Below are 20,694 nucleotides of genomic sequence, written 5' to 3'. Positions count from 1 at the left end.
AAGGTGTGGTCTTTGTGTATGTGTGGCCTGTGTGAACAAGATTGTGTGTGTGTGTGTGTGTGTGTGAAGTGTATGTGTATGAGTGAGATGCGTATGTGCAGTGAGTGTGTGAGACAGCATGTGGTGTGACCACCTTGTATAGTTTTCCAGGTACTGGGGAATGCTCCTGTTAGACAGCAACAGCATCAGACTGAGAGAGAGAAATCAACATGTGATCTCCACAATCAGGACCAGCAGGACATAGGAGACTTCCCATGGAAGCCTGTCCAGGGCAGGGGGAAGCAGCAATGGTTGTACTATCTAGTTTTGTGTTATGCCACACCCCTATGGCAGACATCTGGTGACTGGTGCCTACAGCACTCTCTCAAAATTCAAAAGTATGTCCTTTTATCCAAAAAGGTTGGCGACCCCTGCCTTAGTACATGGGAACGATCTCTAAAAACTAGAACCGTCCCATTTTGTATGATCAAAGTTTTCTTCTGTGCATGAATCAGTAATTCTCCTTGCCCTGCACATTAGTGAGTTTAACTTGACCTCACAAAATGCCACCGTGGAAAATGATGTCAACATATATTCATGTTATAGCAGATATTGTATAAAATTATTTTCATGTGTGTGCACAATTTAGCCAATTGTTTAATCTACATGACTGCAATAATTTAACATTAAGGCAGAAATTACAACCTCAATAGCGAACAAGGGTAATAGCTGATGAGACTATCCCACCTGTGGCTTATTTTCCTGCCTACTATATACAATCTCTAGTCAGCTCTGTCCCACATAACACAGAAATGATCTCCAGAGTCCTTGTATGACAAGCATATAACATTACCCAACATGCTTTCAATTGAAGTCCCATCCATAAACATTGAAATAACAGACAGCCAATTCCCATGTATTCAACAGAAGTAGATGTTTTTGTAGTACACCATGCATGATCTTAAAGGTCAGACTGCTATCGCAATTCCCTTTTAGAGATGTCAGAGGGCATTTTTCACTATACCAGATTCTGAAACACATTTGACAACTTTGAGTAAGAAATTTTGTTTTTATGATTAATAGTAATTTATTTTATCTGCTCTATGCTTTTTATGCACACCACTTAGAAACTTAACTAATTAGGTGACATATAAATACCTTAAATAAAATAAAAATTAGACATGATCAGACAAGCTTTCCTTTTGGCTTTCTTATGGTCTCAGAGCCTTCAACTGAAATGTGTTTAACAGATATTACTCCCTACAGTCAAAATCTAATTATTTTGTCTACCAATAGGCCTCACAATGTTGAACAACATTCGTTTTGTCTGCAGCAGATAAACAGCAGGAATTACCCTATCCACGTTGGCACAAGACGTTACCACTGTGCATTGTAGGTAGAACTGCTGACACCAACAGTAACCTCAGTGCTGGTGCCCAAACTAAGCTCTCTCATCCTTTCCTGCAGAATGAAACATTACATTATATACCTGATATGTATTTTAATCCAGATTTTAATCCAGATGCTATTTACATGAAGCCTACATTTCTCTTCAAGAGGTCCCTATTGTAAAAGCTGCAAAAATTAACGTCTTCACTTCAGAAAACTGAAGTGTTACCTTGGCTATTGCATATGAGCAAGACATAATGACCTGGGATGCACTATCAACACACTTAATACACCAGGAGCTTTTTATACTTATATGCAGTCCCTTTGCTAACCAAGAACTATGAATAAGGGCTTCCACACAAGTCAGATTCCAAAGCAAACTTAACTATAACTTCCCATTGTGAACTGTGGCTTCCTGGTTTGTTTCCCCACTCATATAAAGGGGGGAGCAAAAGCAATGCAAATGCAACCAATACCTTTCCCCTTTAACTTGAAGTTTGTGGTCATGTTAAATACAACAAAGCTAAACAAAATTAGTCTCCAAAACTGTGGGTTTTGAATGAATGTGTGTGTGTTGCTTCAATCAGATTACCACTTCTGCAAAGTCAACATAACAGATATGAGTGCACAGCTGGTTTTTCTATGCAAGGGCACTGGATTTTCTTAACTGCCTCTAGCTTTACATGAAACACTGCCAATCCAACCCACTCTATCCCCATATATCCCCAATACTATATATTTTCTTGACTCACGTAAAAGCGAAGAAGAGTGTGGTGGCTCCTACTAAGAAGATTGCAGCAGCTGATACAGGGACATATTTGCTGGGTTTGAATCTCTTTCCAGATGCTGCTGGCATGTTGGAGCTCTGGTGGATGATCCTCCCTGCAGCATAGCCCAGGCCCAACTGGAGTCAGAAAGGACAAGAAACTGGGGAGGGACCTTCAAAAAGGAAAACAACTGTGTGAAGGAGAGACGTTTAAACAGTTATCCAAGTTCTTGAAGTTAGCTGTTACTAGTCAGATCAGATTTAAAGTATGATCCAGATGGAGCCAACACTGAGAGAATGAATAGAGTGATATTCACAACTGAAGTAAGTGTCAGAGAAGACAACAAAAGGTATTCCCAGGACTCTTGTGGGGCAAGGAAAATTTAAAAATATAAAATAGAAGCTTGTACTCCAATTTAAAATTCTAGTGGTTCAACGCAGCTGACACAAATTATGCAGGTTGCTGTACCAGGCAAGCTCTGTGTAGAAGTGCACTCCTTGGAGTAGGTTTTGGAGATGATTCTCTTTTGAGATGACACACGAGTTGAGAAATGTAGCAAATAAAGTATCTGGACTGGACTTTTTAGTGCAAAAGGGCAGGATGAGCAAGGTGAGCACTCCAAGAAAGATGATCAGTGAAAGACACAAGGTCTCTCCTAGGTTCTGTTGTTTTGTTATTTGTATTTCAGAAAACCCGTGGTAATTTTGCAAAGCAGACTCTGAAGTAAGTTCCTCCTTTTTAATCTGCTCTTGGTATAAAGCAGTGCATTCTGGTAGCTGTTCAAGGGAAGCTTATCCTGCTAGCAAATCTGCCAGTCTTCTGCACATCATTCTCCCATCCCCGCAAACGTTCTCTTCCTTTAAAACAGGAGCACTCTTCCCTGATTTCACCAGGAACTGGGGTTGTATGGCATTCGTAGTTTAAATTTTGTTTATTTCTCACTTGACTGCAAAATCCGGGCAACAGCTGGTACAAGGTTGAGCTGTAAATCCTTTTCTTTCAAGGGGTAGCAGGGGACATGCCGGAAGACTGGTCCTGAGTTTTTGTCTTATTTGTTGCCTTGTGTACAAAGCTTAAAATCCTTCAACATCTAGGTTTATTTCTGAAAACAGAAAATTGAGTTTGAAGTTGGTTCTTTAATTATGAATCAGTTGTGTCTAATGTAGACCCAGATAGAGAGACTCAGTTTTCAAATATGTTCCTAAAAATCCAAAAGGTAATTGACAGTTAAAAAAATTGTCTGGGCCCTCCACACCCATGTCCTAGAGCACTTCATTTGCTCCAAGCAGTTCCATTCTCACACTCCCTTCACAAGTAAAATTAATTCTTATTTGTTCATATTTGCTTTAAACATTTAGAAACTTGTCATCTTTGAGTTCCTTCTTTTACCTAGAAGAGATAAAAACAGAGTTAAGTATCCAAGAGAAAGCATGATGCAGTAGTAATCTTTAGTGCAGATGTGAGTTAAGAGTTCTATTCCTATTCGAGAACCCATAATAATGTATAACAGTTTTCTGTGACTCAGTTTCCACATTTGTAGATGTGAGCAATGCCATCCTTATAAGACATAATTAGAGTTTCTTGTTCCAGCAGGTCTGTTAAGGTAGCATTTGGTTTTATGATGATCTTGTTTCATTTTATCAATGACTTGTTTTTACGTACACTGCTTAAAAATGAAAATAATTAAGTAGCACATAAATGTCTTAAACAGACAAGCAAGTTATATTTAGGACATGCATCAGAACACACTTTACGCTCATGGAGCTTCAAACACCCATTCATCCATTCTGGAGTTTAGATTATCTAAATTTTAATGTTAGTAAAACTGAAACCCAAAACAAAATTGCTTACATTTATTCTCTGCATATTCAGAGCCAAGACTCCACTTTTAAAAAAAGTGTAGGTCAACAAAATTACTATATTCTGAAAGAAAATGTACATTAAGTTAGCAAACTCTTTGTCCTACCAGAATTTGTAACTGTCTCTCAAAAATTCAAAGACAAAGTTACCAATTGAGAGGGAGTAGATTTTCAGATCTGCTACTGTGCCCATTAGTCATTTCAAGACTCTCCCCAACTATGCACATCCCTTTTGACCGTATTTCCCATTGCAGCCTCTTTTCTCTTCCCATTGGTCAGATTTTCTTCTTTCCTTCCATAATTCTGAGTAATCTGCCTTCTGAGTATGGCTTGCAAGATTATTAGCAGCCTTCTCTTACCGTTGAAGGTTTGACAAATAGAATCCTACAAGTTGGGACCTTGCAGTGTATCCTAGCCCATAACGCTGCTGTGTATCCGCAGGCCCTAACAAGAGAACTCCTGCTCAGCAGCCAATCTGAAGCAGGAATTTTGCAGTACTAGGCTTTGTGTGTGGGTGAGTGGCTGGAGGACTCATTTCCACTCCCCCAAGCCTTCTCTTACCCCATTATATAGTGCTAAAGCACCCTAGCTAGCCAAGAACCAGAGCTCTTTATTGCAATATAGTGGGATGGGGGGAAGGTCTCTGAAAAATGTGGTAAAAGAAAGGGGCATATATATTTTCCCCTCTCCTGAAACATCCCCATACAGGATGGGGCACAGAATTTCTTTCAACTTCATGCCATTCATCTACAGGGGTGTCTGAAGGACTATTTTGCCCTGAGTGAAGAAAGAAGCTCGGAGAACTGCCACCATCCAGCTCTTCACATAACACCACATGGATTTCTGCAGAACCATCTTACCCTAAGGGGAGTGAGAAGAATTTTTAAAAAGTTGTCTTTTCCATTTTATTCCAACTTTTTTAAAAAATATATTATTGTTACAATCTTATGTAAACCACTATGTAAAGTCTGTCTGAAAAGTGGTATATAAATACCTTAAACATTGCCAATCCTAATCTCTTCAGAATGCTACAAACTGTTGGGCCAATTCTGCATCTTCTCTCATTCCAAATCACACCCCCTATTGGTCAACTGCCCCCTACATTCCATAAGTTCTAAAAGTCACTGAGCATAGGTGCTTCTTGAGGTGCTTTTTTAAAATCCTTTTCTTTTAAGGCTCCAAATCACACCTGCCACTCAAAAGTAACCATCACTTTTCATGCCTTTGGGCCAAAAAGTTGTACAGAAATGAAAGCAAAATAATGACAACAATAACAACAACAATCATATATTCAAAGCTCTATGAAGCCATCACCGATTATTTTGGAGCATGAGTACAAAGACAGATCATTGTAGTTCTGCAGAAAAGTACAACACATTATCCATTCACACATCTCTCCACGTGTTATTGAGCAATTTAAGTGATAGATCTTGTAAACTACTCGTTCTGGAAGGACAGTTACTTGTACTACAAGGCTAACTGCAAGGGTCTATTTCTTGATATAAAGGAAACACAGGAGTCTCTTTTTAAAAAGCAAATACATGAATAGACGTCAAAGGGCAGCAAAATAATTAAGGATCATAACAACTTGGATATAGCTTAAATTTTAGTTTTTATTGCCGTTACAGCAATTCTAGTCAATCTCAACTTCGCTAGTTCATTGCAGGGCTGTGGAGTCAGAGTCGGAAGCAATTTTGGGTGGAGTCGGAGTCAGTAGAAATGTACTGACTCCGACTTCAAAATAAAATTAATATTTTAATATTTATATTAATTTATTAATATTAATACATTAATATACATTTGCCATTTATGAAGGAGTCAGAGTTGGAGTCAGACAGTAGAAAACGTAATATACATTTGCCATTTATGAAGGAGCTAGAGTCAGACATTAGAAAAATAGAGGAGTCGGAGTCTAAGGTTTGACATACCGACTTCACGGCCCTGGTTCATTGTATTCTCTCATCAGAAAATTCACATTAAATCAAAACGCAGAAGTTAATAATTACTTTCATTTGTCTTACTTTACTTATGTAAGTAGGTTTTTCTTCAATAAAATACCACAGACTTAGAAATTAAAACGGTAGCATAGACACAAGTGTAAGTCAAGTAAATATCACACAGGCTTATTTGTATGGTGAAAAAAAATTATCTTTTTTAATGTGTTCACACTTAATGCATTTCAGTGTAACTCATATATGGTAATAGGTTCTGAACAAACCACAGACAAGTTTGAAGCTGGAAATAATCCAGTACACCCAGTCTATCATCCAGGAACATCCATGCTTTTGTCACTCCCTGAAGCTCTAGATCAGAAGAGGCTAACATTTCAAGCCCAACAGCCACATTACCATCTTCCAACAGCTAGCGGAGGAGTGAAGAGAAAGCCATCTGCGCATTCATGGTAAACCATAAAGTAAGGTTTATACTGACATTCATACGGAGCAACTGTTTTGCCTGGCTACTCACTATTGTTAAGACTTAAAACCTATATCATCTGGTTCTGCCCTCTTTTGGCTCTGGCTCCCAACTGTCTTTTTCCATAGGTTAATAAGCCTTTTATAGAAAAAAGATTTGCTACACCTACTATACAGCAACTGGAAAGCACTTTATGTTCCAGGTGATTAAGATATCCTGAAATTAATGTTTATATCCCATTCCAACATTCTAAGACTCACATCTTAAAGATCTGGGTATATTTCAATATGCAGTTAAAAAGCATTGTTTAGGGATATCCTACATTCCTGTCATACTAACAGGTGACTAATGTGTGGTTGGCAGAAACTAAATGGTCAGAAGATCAAGCAGGTTCACTGTTTGACATCTACTGGGGGGATTTACTAAGAAAACAAAAAACAATCTTCACAACTAGTAATAAGTTTTACAAGCAGCAAGCATAGAAACCTTCTCCAGCTCCTGGTGTATTTCATAGGAAAATGAATCTCTAACATATGGAACTGATGTTTTATTTTTTTATTTTTTAAAATTTATTATAAATTATAAGTTTAATTTGTAAACATTTAGACCACAATTATTACAGAAGAATCACAGACCGGTTTCCAAATAAAAACACATTAAACATTTGCATTATGCATTATAAAACTGCAATAGCAGCAATTCAAACATATGCTAAAAATCTTGACCAGCTTAAGTTAAACTCTAACAAATGATGAGGGGAACAAATATGTTTTAATCTAGGTTAAAGTTACTGATAATGAACTTTAACAGTTATCTCATTACTAAATATATTAACATATAATTATATTATCTTTCTTGTAAAAGTGATAATGTATGTCCACTCACCTCTTGTCTGACTTGTCTCTCAGACTGTAAGCTTCTTGAGAGAAGGGGCCTGTCTCTTTTTGTAAAACTCTGTAAGGTGCCCTACATTGAGTATGATACAAATAATAGGACTAACAATTATTACATTCTCAGGGAATTATGACAGTCCCAAAAAGGGACTGAAATAACACACAAGGCATTTATGTGATGTAAGTTTCACATGTCGGTCACAGGAACGGTTGCATTTAGAACATATTTCAGGTAACACCTCGTCCCATTTTCTTAATACAATCTCAAAGAGAATAAAGTTAAAACTTAGATTTTTCTTTTCATTTGTTGGAGGAAAAATACATTTTGGGACCAACATCATACACTCAAACAATATACATCATATTGTCCTAAGCTCATCTGATTTTATTCCCAATATAAAATTTCATCCCAGTTTTACCAAATGAGAAAGCAAAGCTATCAATATAATAAAAGGTCATTGTCTATTTTCTTGGAGAAGTCTTTTACGCAAGATTAAAACAAGACATTCTGAGTCATCTTGCAAGCCACACTTCTGGTTGTTTTACTCATGTGTAAAATACCATTATGAAAAATTGTTGGCAGAAAATGAAACCTTGGGAAATTATCTTCAAAACCACATAGAATGTGTTAACTATACCTGGAAATGAAAAACCAGTTTGTAGGTAGACATTTTCATGGAATTACCCTTCAATACTTTGTGTCTGATGTGAAAAGATATATCTTTAGCAACTTGCTCTACAATTCTTTTTTACAATCCAGATATAAAGTGATATAATTTTATACTTACTGGCTGCATTCATACATCACAGTAAGCCATAGTTAACTATGGTTTCCCATGAACACATAGATGGCAATCACTTCACTCCTTCCCTACCACTCCAAACTACGACGCAGAGCCAAGATTTGTTCTCAACTTTTCAATTGCAGCTTGAGTGAACATACCACGACCCTTGGTTTGAACATAATACTATGCTAATGATAGAGGTTTGTTGCTGGAACTCATGCTATGGAAGGAGTGAAGCGAGAATAACCTCTGTGTTTATGTGCATTATGTGCCTTCAAGTCGATTATGACTTATGGTGACACTATGAATCAGTGCCCTCCAATAGCATCTGTTGTAAACCACCCTGTTTAGATCTTGCAAGTTCAGGTCTGCGGCTTCCTTTATGGAGTCAATCCATCTTTTGTTTGGTCTTCCTCTTTTAGCAAACCGTAAACTATGGTTTACCATGACATGCAAACACAACCATTTTCTCTCTTAAGGGCAAAATGTCCACTTTTAAAAGCAAGTTTTATTACCTATTACATGTTCAATTGTGCTATTAAACCATGCTGGTCTTCTTTTGCCTTATTTGCGCCTTTTTCAATCAGTGGCACAAATTTTATTTCATCTTCTAAATGAAAGCTTTAAAAACGTTCAGGCTTCCTGGTGGTATCTGATACTCCTGTGGCTTGCATCTTCCTTTTAACAGATTCTAATTTTTTAGAATCACCTCACTCTACACAATGTTGGCTTTTCTGGGCAATTTCCCATTTAAGCATGCTACAGTATATTTGAGCGCATTGTGCACATTTCCAAGCCGTTTGAATAACTTTTACATCTTCTGCCTCATCCTGGGCACTACTTTGCATAACTCAATGGTTGCCCGTTTTTATTGGTTCTATGACTAATTGCTGCACAGCACAATTGGTTTTCTGTATCTAGAAGTGTTACCCAACAGGCTTAAGGTCCCCTTTAAAGCTTTTCTTGGTTTGCCCATCAGTAACAGAGTGAAAATAGCAAGCATGTATGTGCTTACACACTCTTGCTTATATGCTATTTGAAAGGAAACCTGTTAAGAATCCAGGAACCAGATCCATTTGCAGCTGACATCCATCCAGTCTTACTAATGAACTTATGATACTGAAAAGTTTCCGTAAAAAATTAAAACCCAGGAAATTTTATACCACATATCACTGTTCTCTTCTTCAAAAATACTTTTTAAAGGATTTATTTTAAAAGTATTTATTTCTTTTATAAATAAAACAAAAAAATAAAGCACCAAATCTATTCAGCATAGATCCATCTTTCATCAAGCAGAGGGCAAAAAAAATGTATTTATCTGTAGAGAACTACCATCCTCAATATTTCCATATTAAGCTGCTGTCCTCTCAACCCTCCCCCCCGCCCCACTTTCACTCAATTTACAATGGTTTAGATGCAGACTTGCCCCTCCGCAATTTGTACAGCTTCAGCAAAGGCTTCCTGCTAGAGGAAGGGTGCAGATGCCCTGCTCTCTCTACAGCCCCTAGTGCCACCTACCATACTGTTTTGATACCACAAATCCTCCAGAGCAGCTTTTTAAAGGGCACATAAAAAGGTAAAGGTAAAGGTGTCCCCGCACTTATAGTGTGAGTTGTTTCCGACTCTTAGGTTGACGTCTTGCGACGTTTACTAAGCAAACCGTATATATGGGGTGGGATTGCCAGTTCCTTCCCCGGCCTTACTTTACCCCCCAGCATAAGCCGGGTACTCATTTTACCGACCACGGATGGATGGAAGGCTGAGTAGGGAAGTGATATTGGCAAAAACAGTCTCCCTGTCCCCTTCCCTCCAGTGCAGCACTGCACCGAACACAAATCTGGATTCAAATAATTACTCTAAATTTCAGCTTTATATAAAAATGGGACCTCAAGAAATGATTGTTGTGTTATTTGCCACACAAATACATGCCTGGACCAAGGATTGCTGGTGTACAGTGCATATGTACTGGCTGGCATGCAAAATAAGCATCTTTTAAATCTGACACTAGCCACACGGAATTCTAATTCAGCTAAAAGCTTTTCAATGGAGTTTCATGGAGCAGCTTCTCTTAACCATCCCTCAGTAGTAACCTACTAGTTCTGATATTTACTTTACACCAAATCTAGAAAAATTTCCTTGATGCTCAGTTTTCATTTTCTGCAATACCTTCCTCCAATCTGACTTAAGACACTTCATTTCTAGTACCACACCTGAGCACTTGTCAAGGGTCCACATTCCAAAAGGGGCCCACTAACAAAAGTCCCCTGCACCTCCTCCCTTCTCCACCACTGCAACATTATTGTTGTGTCTTACTTGTAGTTGTAGTTATACAAAAGCCTTTCCCCTCCTTTACCTTTATTCACTCTTCCTTCTAAAAAAGAATATTTTCTGACTTTACCAACCCCTACATTTCTCTTCCATTATCTTCCTCTTGTCAAATAATGAGCATGTGTTCCTGATTCACACCTCAAACCCTTTTCACTTGGCTCCCATGTGTCCTGATTTACCAAGGCTGACAATACCACTCAAATGACCCTCTGTTCTCACTAAAGAGTGTTCCCTGTATTTTTTTTCCGTATCACAGTATTACCTCCTATTGCTTTTCTAGTTCTCTTTTTTACCTAACCATCCTTTTCAAATAATCTGTTCCATGCTTTTCCCCACCCTACCCCAACACCATTTTTCAGATCTTACCCCTATTGTATTTTCATCTCATTGAACTCAACTCCCAGTCCTTATTCAAGGCAAAACCAATTTCCAAATCCATTCATTTTTTCTTCCCAACATTCCCTTATTCATTACCCTTTACAGGTTCATAAAAGCTCCACTAGCTTTTCAGGTGAATCATCACAGCAGTATCTTCAATCTAACTCCTTACATGGGTTCTCTCTTCAATCCACTATTCCTTACACATCCTATTCCATAACTATACAAAGGTTGTTGTTAACCTAGTACTGTACTACTGACTGCAGATTCCTCTGTTCCAAAACTCATACCTTACTCACTCTCAAACACTATCAATAATACTAAGATTAGCACTAGTCATCCTAAACAATGCCATATTCTCATCGCAAAAACTTATTAGCTTCCCACTCACCACTGCAAATAAAGTTCCTCTATATCCCCAAAGTCCTACTATACTATAAGTCTAGGGATGCAATTCTGTGCCACGTGCTGAAGTAGGTGGAGAGCTAGTAGTGGTTTATGTACCAGATAGGCCCAATCTTTAAGCCATCATACAAAGCCCTGTCCTCTACATTGCTGCTCTAGGTGGAAAGCTTTGTGTCATAAACCACTTTGCACAATATAGATGCAACTACAAAGCTTCCTAAAAGCAATCCATAAATGCTAGCGACTGTTAAAGATATTCAACCAAATAAGGTCCAGCTTTTATCTCAAGTGTCGCAAAGTCTCAAGAATACCTTTATTTTATTTGTTTGTTGAATTTGTATCCTGTCCTTCCTCCCAGAAAGAGCCCAGGGCATATCCAAAAGTGAAGAATTTATTTCAAACAGCTAACTTCAACTTGCCATTCTTTAATTGTATTTTCATATAATTGGTATCATCAATTTTTTTAAAAAAATTGGCCACAATTGCCATTTTCAACAAAAACAAATGCTCATCTATGTGAGTCAGATGACTTGCACACTGATAGAATTTCCAAGATCCAGAGTCTTTGTTGTCAGCCTTTCTTTCTGCACCACACGCCCATTAACAGGGGGAAGGAGAAAATTCTACTCAAGATTCAAAAATTGATAATTTGAAAGAGAAAAACCTCCTAAATTTTGATTCAGGGTGCAAGCCTAAGCTTGGCTGCTGCCCAGCAGGGCTTAACAGAGCAGCAGGGCCACCACTGCATCCACGGCCCTTCCACACATCATCTATTGGGGGGAGGCAGACTGCTGTGTCAGCCTGAAGCTGGGGCAGCAACTATCTCAATGCAGTTGGGGTCCAGAAGACCCTAGGTCACCTCAGACCCTCCCCAGAACATTTGTTTTGGGGGTTTCTGCTGGCTACCTGAGCAATCAGCAGGTAGAAGGAGTGATATGTACTGGCAGAATGATGCTGGCAAAACAGTGCAGGCAGAGGCTGATGGAAATCGGCAGGGCTGAGTGGTGGGATAACCCAGCCCAACAAAAAAAAAGGGGTTGAATGGAATAATTATTATTTTTTAAATGTACATAAGTTTTCTCTTAATTAACTAGGCTAATATTAAATAATCTGGATATAAGCATGTTTAGTCCTATATTTTATCTGTAATCTAAATCAATACCTTTTAATGGACATTGAGCTAACAAAGGCTTTTCTATGCAAAATGAAGAAACAATTTTATTGTTTTTCAAATGTGACTATTTACACTCTACCTACCAAACAAAAGCATTTCATTCTCACCTGATGAAAATGAACTGCTCTAGTCTGACCAGTAAACTATCAGATCTTATTTCTGCAATAAGTACAGGCATTTATTTTTGTGTGTGTGAAAGTGGGGCTGGACCAAGGCAGAGTAAAGGAGAAAAGACCTACACTGGCAAGCAGTAACAAGATTGTCCAGTGTGCAGGATTTTATAGCCCCATATTTAATCGCACAAACTGTCATGGGTGCTTATATTCCTGTAGTGGGAGTTAAGAGCATTCCTCCAGTAAGTAAAAAGGATAGCATGCAAAATAAATACAGTGCAATAAAGACACACAGTCTTGTTGACTTCCCAGGAGGATCCCTCCGCCTGTGCAGCTCTGAGACGGGCTCCCGTCTTGGATGAAACTTTTTCAGCCTTAAATCCAGTCAGAAAGGTTTTTTTTGACTGGGGATAATTTCTTCCGGATAAGGAAGAAACGTGAGATTTCCCACACAGCTTTGTTGTGGTTGTGGGAGACTGGAATTCGTCAGAATCGTCTGTGAAAGAAGGTCTTCCAGCAGCTCGGACAGAGCGAGGATTTATAGCCAGCTCAGCTGAATAAGTGACCCGTTTTTTTTTCCTTTTAAAAAAAAACGGACTAACAGGCAAGCATCCTCCTGTCTATGCTTATCACTTTCTTATCTATACAGCTAAAGAGATTTGTCAAAGGATCGGCAATTAAGAAAACTTGGGTGAGCCAAAACTTTCCTTCTTTTTTACTCACGGAACTAAGGGGGAGGAAAATAAAAATAGCCTATCTTTTTCCTATTGCAAAAAGCTGATATGGAAAATGGCATTGTAAAGATTACAACGGATGAGGGGTTTCTGATTGGAAGAGAAAAGAAAAATCTCTTTGATTTATAAGACTTTTGTATAATATATGTCTGGAACTATTTTTTTTGATCTACTTTTTCTTTTCTTTTCTTTTTTTGACGAATCTGCTCATTCTCGTTGCTACTAGTCATTAGGACGCTGTGAACTAAAGCTGTTTTTGCACTTCTGGGCATATAAGAGATAAGGGCTGTCTAGAGTGTGACGCCAGTTGGTTTGAAAGATTAACTCCTTTATAACTGGATAAAGAAATAAACTGCTCTTTGCTTGGGACATTGAAAATTGAAGGAGTTTAGTTCCTTTGGCTTTAAGAATGACAATTAAGAAGATCATGGATGAACAAGAAGGGACTTTATCTTTAGACATGTTTCAGAAAATAATGAATGGGATTAAGTCAATAAAACAAGAATTGAGAAATAATAGACAAGCGTGGAGAATTGAATTTGATGAAATGAGACAGGAGCTGAAAGAAATTCAGGATTCTATGAGAAAGGAGAATAAAGATAGATCTGGAAAACCAAAAAAGGATGAAAGAAAAATTAAAGGCAAGGTTCAAACTATGGAGATTGGATTAAATATGGACATGGAAAAAGATTTGGATTTCCTGGTTGTGATGGATCCTGGAGACAAATATTATGGTTTGGAAATCAGCGCTGTCCCTGAAGGAATTGAAGAGATTGGAGATAAAATTATTATTAGTTCAAAAAAATTCCTGGACTGGAAGGATTTGATAGAACTTGAAATGGAGAAAGCTAACAGAATTAATCCCTGTTTTGTGTTAATGGAAAAATCTTCAAGAGATGTGCTAGTGTATCATGTAAAAAAGAGGAACAGAGATGCGGCTTTGCAACAATACTTCAGTGATACGTTCGGAATTGATGGCAAGAAAATATCTGTGATAAAGGAAATTCCTATCAGACTTTTATTATATGACTATGACAGCAAGATTATTGGGTGCGTAAAGATGGAAGATGGAACCAATATGGATAATGGAAGAAGAGCGATTTGAAATTACTGGACTTAGTAGACTTGATGAGTTGGATTAATTGACATGTTTATTTAGAAAAAAAATTGATGGACATATATCTCAAAGATTGGAAACTTCTCTTTGACTTTTTGTGGAAGAATGAAATGATATTATGTTAATGAGATTTGAAACCAATTAAGATAACCGCTGGAGGAAGGTGATTTTATAATCTATTAAGAGACAGGCTTGTTATATATTATAGATTTATAGCTGAACTACGACAAAACAGAAGTCAATATTTTTATTTTTATTTTTTTTATTGTATTAGTTATTGATTTGTGTTTTTTTTTCTTTTTGTATTGTTTTGGTTTTGAAAATCTGAATAAAAATTAATTAAAAAAAAAAGACACACAGTCTTGTCGAAAGAATAACAGTGAAAATAAAACATTTTCATGGTGAAGTGTAAATTTACATGGTTTAGTAGCCAGATTTACATTTGAAAAAATATATAGTATCAACAAGTAGTTGATATAAACTGGCCTTTTTTTCTTGCCGATTTAAATTGCCTTGATTTAAATCAATCCACCCTCTCAGATTAAATTAAAGCTTGCTGGCCTAGTGGAATCAGGTTGGTGCCCTTGTGCTCACCAAAAGGCTTCTGAACCAGCAAATGACTCTGCCAAACGAAGTGTAGGGGCTATATTACCCCCCACAGCCCCTGAAAATTGGCTCAAGGTATTTGAGGGACCCTTTGGAACAGGATAGGTGACATGGGGAGAAGGTGAAATCAGCAAATATTGCCTGCTTCCTCTTTTATTAGCTGAAGCATTTGCTGGATCAAAAGCCCTTACCTGAAAGCAAGAACACCAACTGAAACTGAAACCCACCCACAGTCCTTAACCTAAAAAGCTACACTTACTCTTTAAACTGCTTTACTCTTCTATTTGTGTTCAGTATTTCATCTGTCCTTTTGTTTTTTGTTTGAAATGGTCTCTGAAATATTTCTCTGCTACAGTGGCCAGTACCTAACTCTTCTCTTCCTTATCTACAGGGCAGGGCAAGGCAAGGTTCTCCTCATATACCATATGCTTTCTAGGGCAAAATCAGCTTGTCATATACTCTAAGTGAGCCAGGTTTTCCTAGCAAGTGGAAAGTATGAGGAAAGCATATACAGTTATGATTCATTTCTGTGATTTGTACTTTTCCTGACAAAACATGTTTAGTGAAGATAGTGCAGTAATGTCCCCATTCCTTAATAAGCTAAACTTTATCAAGATCTAGATGCGATTCAACTAATCAAAGTCCCCATCCCATGTGAATTACTGTTGGCCCTACCCTCAGGCATTTATGTATTTTAATACGATGTTTTGACACACACATACACCATTCTTCAAAAAAGCTTCTAGGATGGCTTACAAAACCAAGATAAAATCTGGGAACCCCACATACATCACCTTGGGCTCCACAGTGAAATAAGGGTTGGAAATAAATGGAAGAAAATTTTAAAAATAAAAAACAATGTTGACACCAGATGGGCCTCTCTGGGTAGGAAACTGCGCAGGTGGGCATCACTACTGAGAAGGGTGTCTCTGGTTGTCAAATGGTGGGAGCACTGGGAGAAGAGCTTCCAAAGAGGACCTTAATACACACAGGATGGTATGACAGCAGGCAGTAAGTGCATTCTAAGCTATGTAGGGCTTTAAAGATAAGCATCAGCACTTTGAATTGTGCTTGGAAATGGATCAGTAGCCAATGAAGCTATCGCAATACCAGTGAGATACATTTCCATGACTGATCCCAGTCCTCGATGGCTGTGTTTTGAACTAATCACAGTTTCTATACAATCTTCAAAGAGTCCCACATACAATACATTTCAATAGTTAATCCTAGATGTTGCAGATCACAGAAAACTGTGGCTGTCAGAACTGGAACAAAGGGATTCATCCAGGTGGAAAGAGACAGGAGGTAACTGAGAAATGGTGGTGCTGACCAAAGGGACGTGCATGCAGCATGGGGACAGAAAGAAAAAAATAACAGAGCCCTCTGGGGTAGATAGAAAAATATTAACAGAAAATGACTTTAAAGGGCAGACAACAAGCTAGAATTGTACCAAAAATGCTTTCCCCTAGTTAATATTACTATGTATTCTCTAAGCTAAGATCTAATAGTGGCCTTCAAATTAATTTGAATTACGCATGCCTGCTCTGTTCTTCTTGAGGAATTGGGACAATAAGAGAGGCATTGCTACTTCAATTCCTGAAGTGCTTGTTAAGCAAACATTACCAGAGGAAGGCTTGCTCCATCTATTACCAAGGTAATTTTGCACCAGAGATAAAAAAAAGGTTTAGTTTCTGAAAAATAAAGCAGAAGAAAATACTGAGATGACTGCTCAACATCTTAACTCAAGTAAGTTTTCCTTAAGGGGTCTATACTGCTGTACAGATAGGATGTGTGAGAAACACAGAAGACAAGCCCTTCTGAATAATCCCTAGAGAAGAAACTACTATTCTTCACTTTTCCTTCATACTAACACTGAAAGGCAGAAGGATTGGCAAAGGTCAAGTGTGAAATATGGTGTGCAAGATTCAATATAAAACTATCAGCTAATTAACAAGTACACTGACCTGTAGTACTTAACATAAAGAGTTATAATCAGGAGAAGCAATGTTATCTACATTTTATAACTACAGGCTGTGGTCACACACCCAACGCAGACAAATAGCAAGGAAGAGACTCCCGGTTTTCACACTTTCAACTAAGTTCCTTCACCACATACCTACAGGTCTGCCCCCCAGGTATAATTACAGACCTATTAGTAGGCACAAGTTACCCTTAAACAGTGGCCTTAAGTAGGCCACCACCTTGTAAAGTGGCCACGGTTTTATGAAACGGAAAAGGGGTAGGGGGAATAATGATAGAGAGAGGGACGGACGGACAGACGCACGAAGAAGCAGAAGCAGCTTAGCGGCAGGGTGCGGAAAAAGGAACTTATCCACCCACGAGTATTACCGATAGGACAAACTGTTACCGGCACTGAAACCAGGAGAAAAAGGCTTCGTAACTAAAAAAAAAAAGAGCGGGAGTGTCGGGTGCCACATACATGGGAAGGGCCCTAAGGGATAGGTGGGGTGGAAGTTACCGTCGCGGCCACTCCACCACAGGAAAGGGTGGGATGAGGAGGAAAAAGGAGGTCAGACAGACGAGGAGAAAGCGCTCGACGCGATTACTTCCTTCTCTGCTCCCTGACTCTTTATTGCCCCCGAGAAAGGGCAAGGAAACGTTAGGCCCTCAGAGCCGTTGTTGGGGGAGCCCCCTCTCCACGCCTGCCTCGTCCTTAGGTGGAGGTGAATCTTTCTTTCTCTGCCGTCACTACCATAACTCCCCCCGCGACTCGACTCGCACTCACCCGGCAACACCGTCCCCTCTGCCGCCACCACGCCTGGGTCCCGCCCTGTGAGGCAAAGAACTCGTCCGTTCGGCCCAAGCAGTAAAAAGAAACACCAGAAAGCAGAGCAGGGCACGCATGCGCGCTCTCAAAGCCGTCCGGGCTCGCGACGGGGCTCGCCGGTTGGTCAGGTCGCTCCCCGCCAGTGCACGCGCGCACTCGCTCTCGATCCCCCTCCCATTTCTTCCCTCGCGCTCTCGCGGTTATGCGCAGAAAGTGATCGGCTGAATGGAGGAGGGAATTATTAGTTTTCGTAAAAGGGAGGAGCTACACGTCTACAAATCGAGATTGAGGGAAGACGAACAGAAGCAATAGCAGTAGGTCTATGCGCATGCGTCTCGTGATTCCAGGACTACTTACTAAGAAATTGGGAGGGGCAGGAACGCAAGTGTAGAACGGGCATGCGTAAATCGCCTTCGCCATATGTAAATTATTTGGGTCTCCACTTCCACTTCCACATATTTGCTGGCACGCTCTAGCTGAGATTGACAAACCTAATATGCAGTTTTCAGCTAAGATGGCGAGCCTGTAGTGTCAATGACTCAACAAGGAACTACTCGATTAAATCTCTGTTGCATTTTGTAATATAATATACCGATCATTTGTAATTATGTTTCTAGATATATGAAGGTTCTTTTAATACACATGTGTGTGTGTATATATATATATGCTTAAGCTACCTATCACCAATCCTGGATCTCATCCTTGTCACTCCAAACGCTGTATCACCTGCAGGTACCTCAGGGAGACAGCTACTTTCACAAGCACTAGGTCAGGCAGGACATATTACATCAAACAGAACATCACCTGCAGGTCCTGCAATATAATTTATGTCATCGAATGCAAAAGAATGTCATATCCAGTACCTAGGAAAAACCACAACTGACCTACACACACACTTCAGAAACCATAAATCAGCAAGCTTAACAAAAAAAATGTGGAGCAACCAGTTGCAAACATTTCAGCATTGAGGGTCACAGCCTGTTGGACTTTTCTATATCAGCTATAGAGAAGCCAACAGATCCAGCAGCACTGACTTTTGGATATACTCTCTGGACACATTGGCACCACATGGCCTGAACCTGGAGGACAGTACAAACATTACTTAGCTTCTGCAAATGAAGCTCCTCTGAGCATTCCATCTTCAAAGCTCTATAACTGCCACCTTGGTAACAGCATTTGTATGTTAGCAGCTGATGAAGGCAGAAGCCAAAACATTTTGGTAATACAATAAAAACCTCTGTTTTGTTAATCACAATTACCTGCATATATTTTTAAGTGATTAACAGAATCCTTATAGGGTTCCAGAGCAAGCTTGGGTGAAATTCTGTTTATCGCTTTCAAAATTGTCTGTCTGTCTCTGTCTATCTATCTTAAAAGATAATTAAACATTACGCAAACAGTTTCATCAGTACATTCAAAAATGTCCTTTTTAAAAAATATAAAGTGCAAAATGTGCTGGGCACAGTCTTACAGGTCAGTCTTATACATGTATGCTCAAAAGTAATTCTCGTTTATTTCAAAAGGTCTTAATCTCAGGTAGGTTAGAAAAGGATCACAGCTGCATTAAATCAACTTCTTTTGACAAAAAGACACAAGAAAACAAACTCATGTTTAGACTCTTAACTTTAAACATTTCACAGTACCACTGTCAGCAAGTGTGAAAATAAATTTGAGGGTGATCTCTCTTGTGTTACTCCCTTGATAGCCGTACAGTTGTACATCTGAAGTAGACTGTTATTTATGAAATCCTCTACTGTATTAAAAAATAGTCTGAAAAGTCATTTGAGCCATACATTAAATAAGGGTAATCATATTTGATTCTCACATTAAGAAGTGTGCCGTCTCACCATCTAGCTGTGAGAGGTGTTAATTTTTTATTATTATTAAAATTAATTAAATGTCTTGGATCCTGCTTCTTCAGGATAAAACTTTTTAGACACATGGAATGCAGGAAAGAGGAGGAGACTAAAGACTGATTATGTGGAAGTGATGGAAGAGAGAAGCCTAGTACAGTGGCATCTGTCCTTAGGGTTTGGAAGGCAAGAAGCACGGCGACCAGTAGCTGAGAGGAGATAGAAGATGACAAATAAAGGCCAAGGGATTTCAGGGTTCAGTTAAATAAGAGCAGAAGTTGTGGAGAAAACAGAGCAGTAAGATGTACTTAGGGAACAAAGATTGAAGGCATATTTACTCTATAGACTTAACATGGTTTTAGCAGTCCTTGCTTCTTCCTAAGGAACTGTGCAGAAAAGCTATAGAATTTTCCAGCACGTTCTCTAAACCAGGGGTTCCCAGACCTTTCCCCCCACAGACCACTTGGAGATTGCTGAAGATCTTAGTGGACCACTTAATCATTTTTCTGCCCATTACATCTATTGTAATGTACCGTGCTAGATGCTGTATGATTTTTGTATGATTTTTGTATTTTTATTTGTATTGTATAATTGTATTTTTATTGCTTCTTTTCTTTCTTACATTGCATTTTGTTGTATCACAATTTGAACTGGATAGAATAAAATACAATGTAAGAACTAAAAGAAGCAATAAAAAATACAATAAAAAATCAATATATTGAATGAGGACATGCCACCTGAATGCAGCTCATGGACCACTGCTGGTCCAGGGACCACAGTTTGGGAACCCCTGCTCTAAACTACTGTTTCCAGACATGATGATTAAACATATCAGTTTGTGCTTTAGATACACCCTAAGACTGCAATAGTTATGATGGGGAAAGGGTCTGGATGTAGTATGTTCCAGCACAAAGCACCAATATATGGGTGAGTGGACACTCATTATGTTTTTTCAAAGTACACAAAGTCATATTTGTGTGGGACACTGGTTATTTTTAATGGGCACTGAATACCTTGAGCCTATTTGTTTGACTCAGTTAAAATTGGCTACAAAGCAGGGAGAAATAAAGTGTCACATAAAATGGTTCCATAGCATATGTTTTGTAGAGAA

At 38.7% G+C, this 20,694-nt stretch overlaps 1 protein-coding gene across 8 annotated transcripts in view; it reads right to left on the bottom strand.

The window, feature by feature from the left end:
* Positions 1-17,949, bottom strand: part of ZDHHC5 (zinc finger DHHC-type palmitoyltransferase 5) — a 72,703-nt gene extending 54,754 nt beyond the window's left edge. For 2 of the 8 annotated variants that reach the window (XM_061609663.1, XM_061609669.1), the window contains exons 1-3: positions 17,689-17,778; positions 7,295-7,375; positions 2,121-3,524 (exon numbers count right to left, since the gene is read on the bottom strand). In XM_061609663.1, the coding sequence (XP_061465647.1) occupies positions 2,121-2,224 (104 nt within the window). In that variant the 5' untranslated portion in view covers positions 2,225-3,524; positions 7,295-7,375; positions 17,689-17,778. Of the gene's footprint in view, positions 1-2,120; positions 3,525-7,294; positions 7,376-17,688 lie in introns of those variants that run through there. The other 6 variants (XM_061609665.1, XM_061609667.1, XM_061609664.1 and 3 more) reach the window with 6 other exon arrangements.
* Between the last annotated feature and the right edge of the window lie 2,745 nt (positions 17,950-20,694).

The sequence above is a fragment of the Rhineura floridana genome, chromosome 2 (genome assembly GCF_030035675.1).
Source record: "Rhineura floridana isolate rRhiFlo1 chromosome 2, rRhiFlo1.hap2, whole genome shotgun sequence".
NCBI classification, from domain to species: domain Eukaryota; kingdom Metazoa; phylum Chordata; class Lepidosauria; order Squamata; family Rhineuridae; genus Rhineura; species Rhineura floridana.
This window is presented reverse-complemented; position numbering and strand designations above follow the sequence as displayed.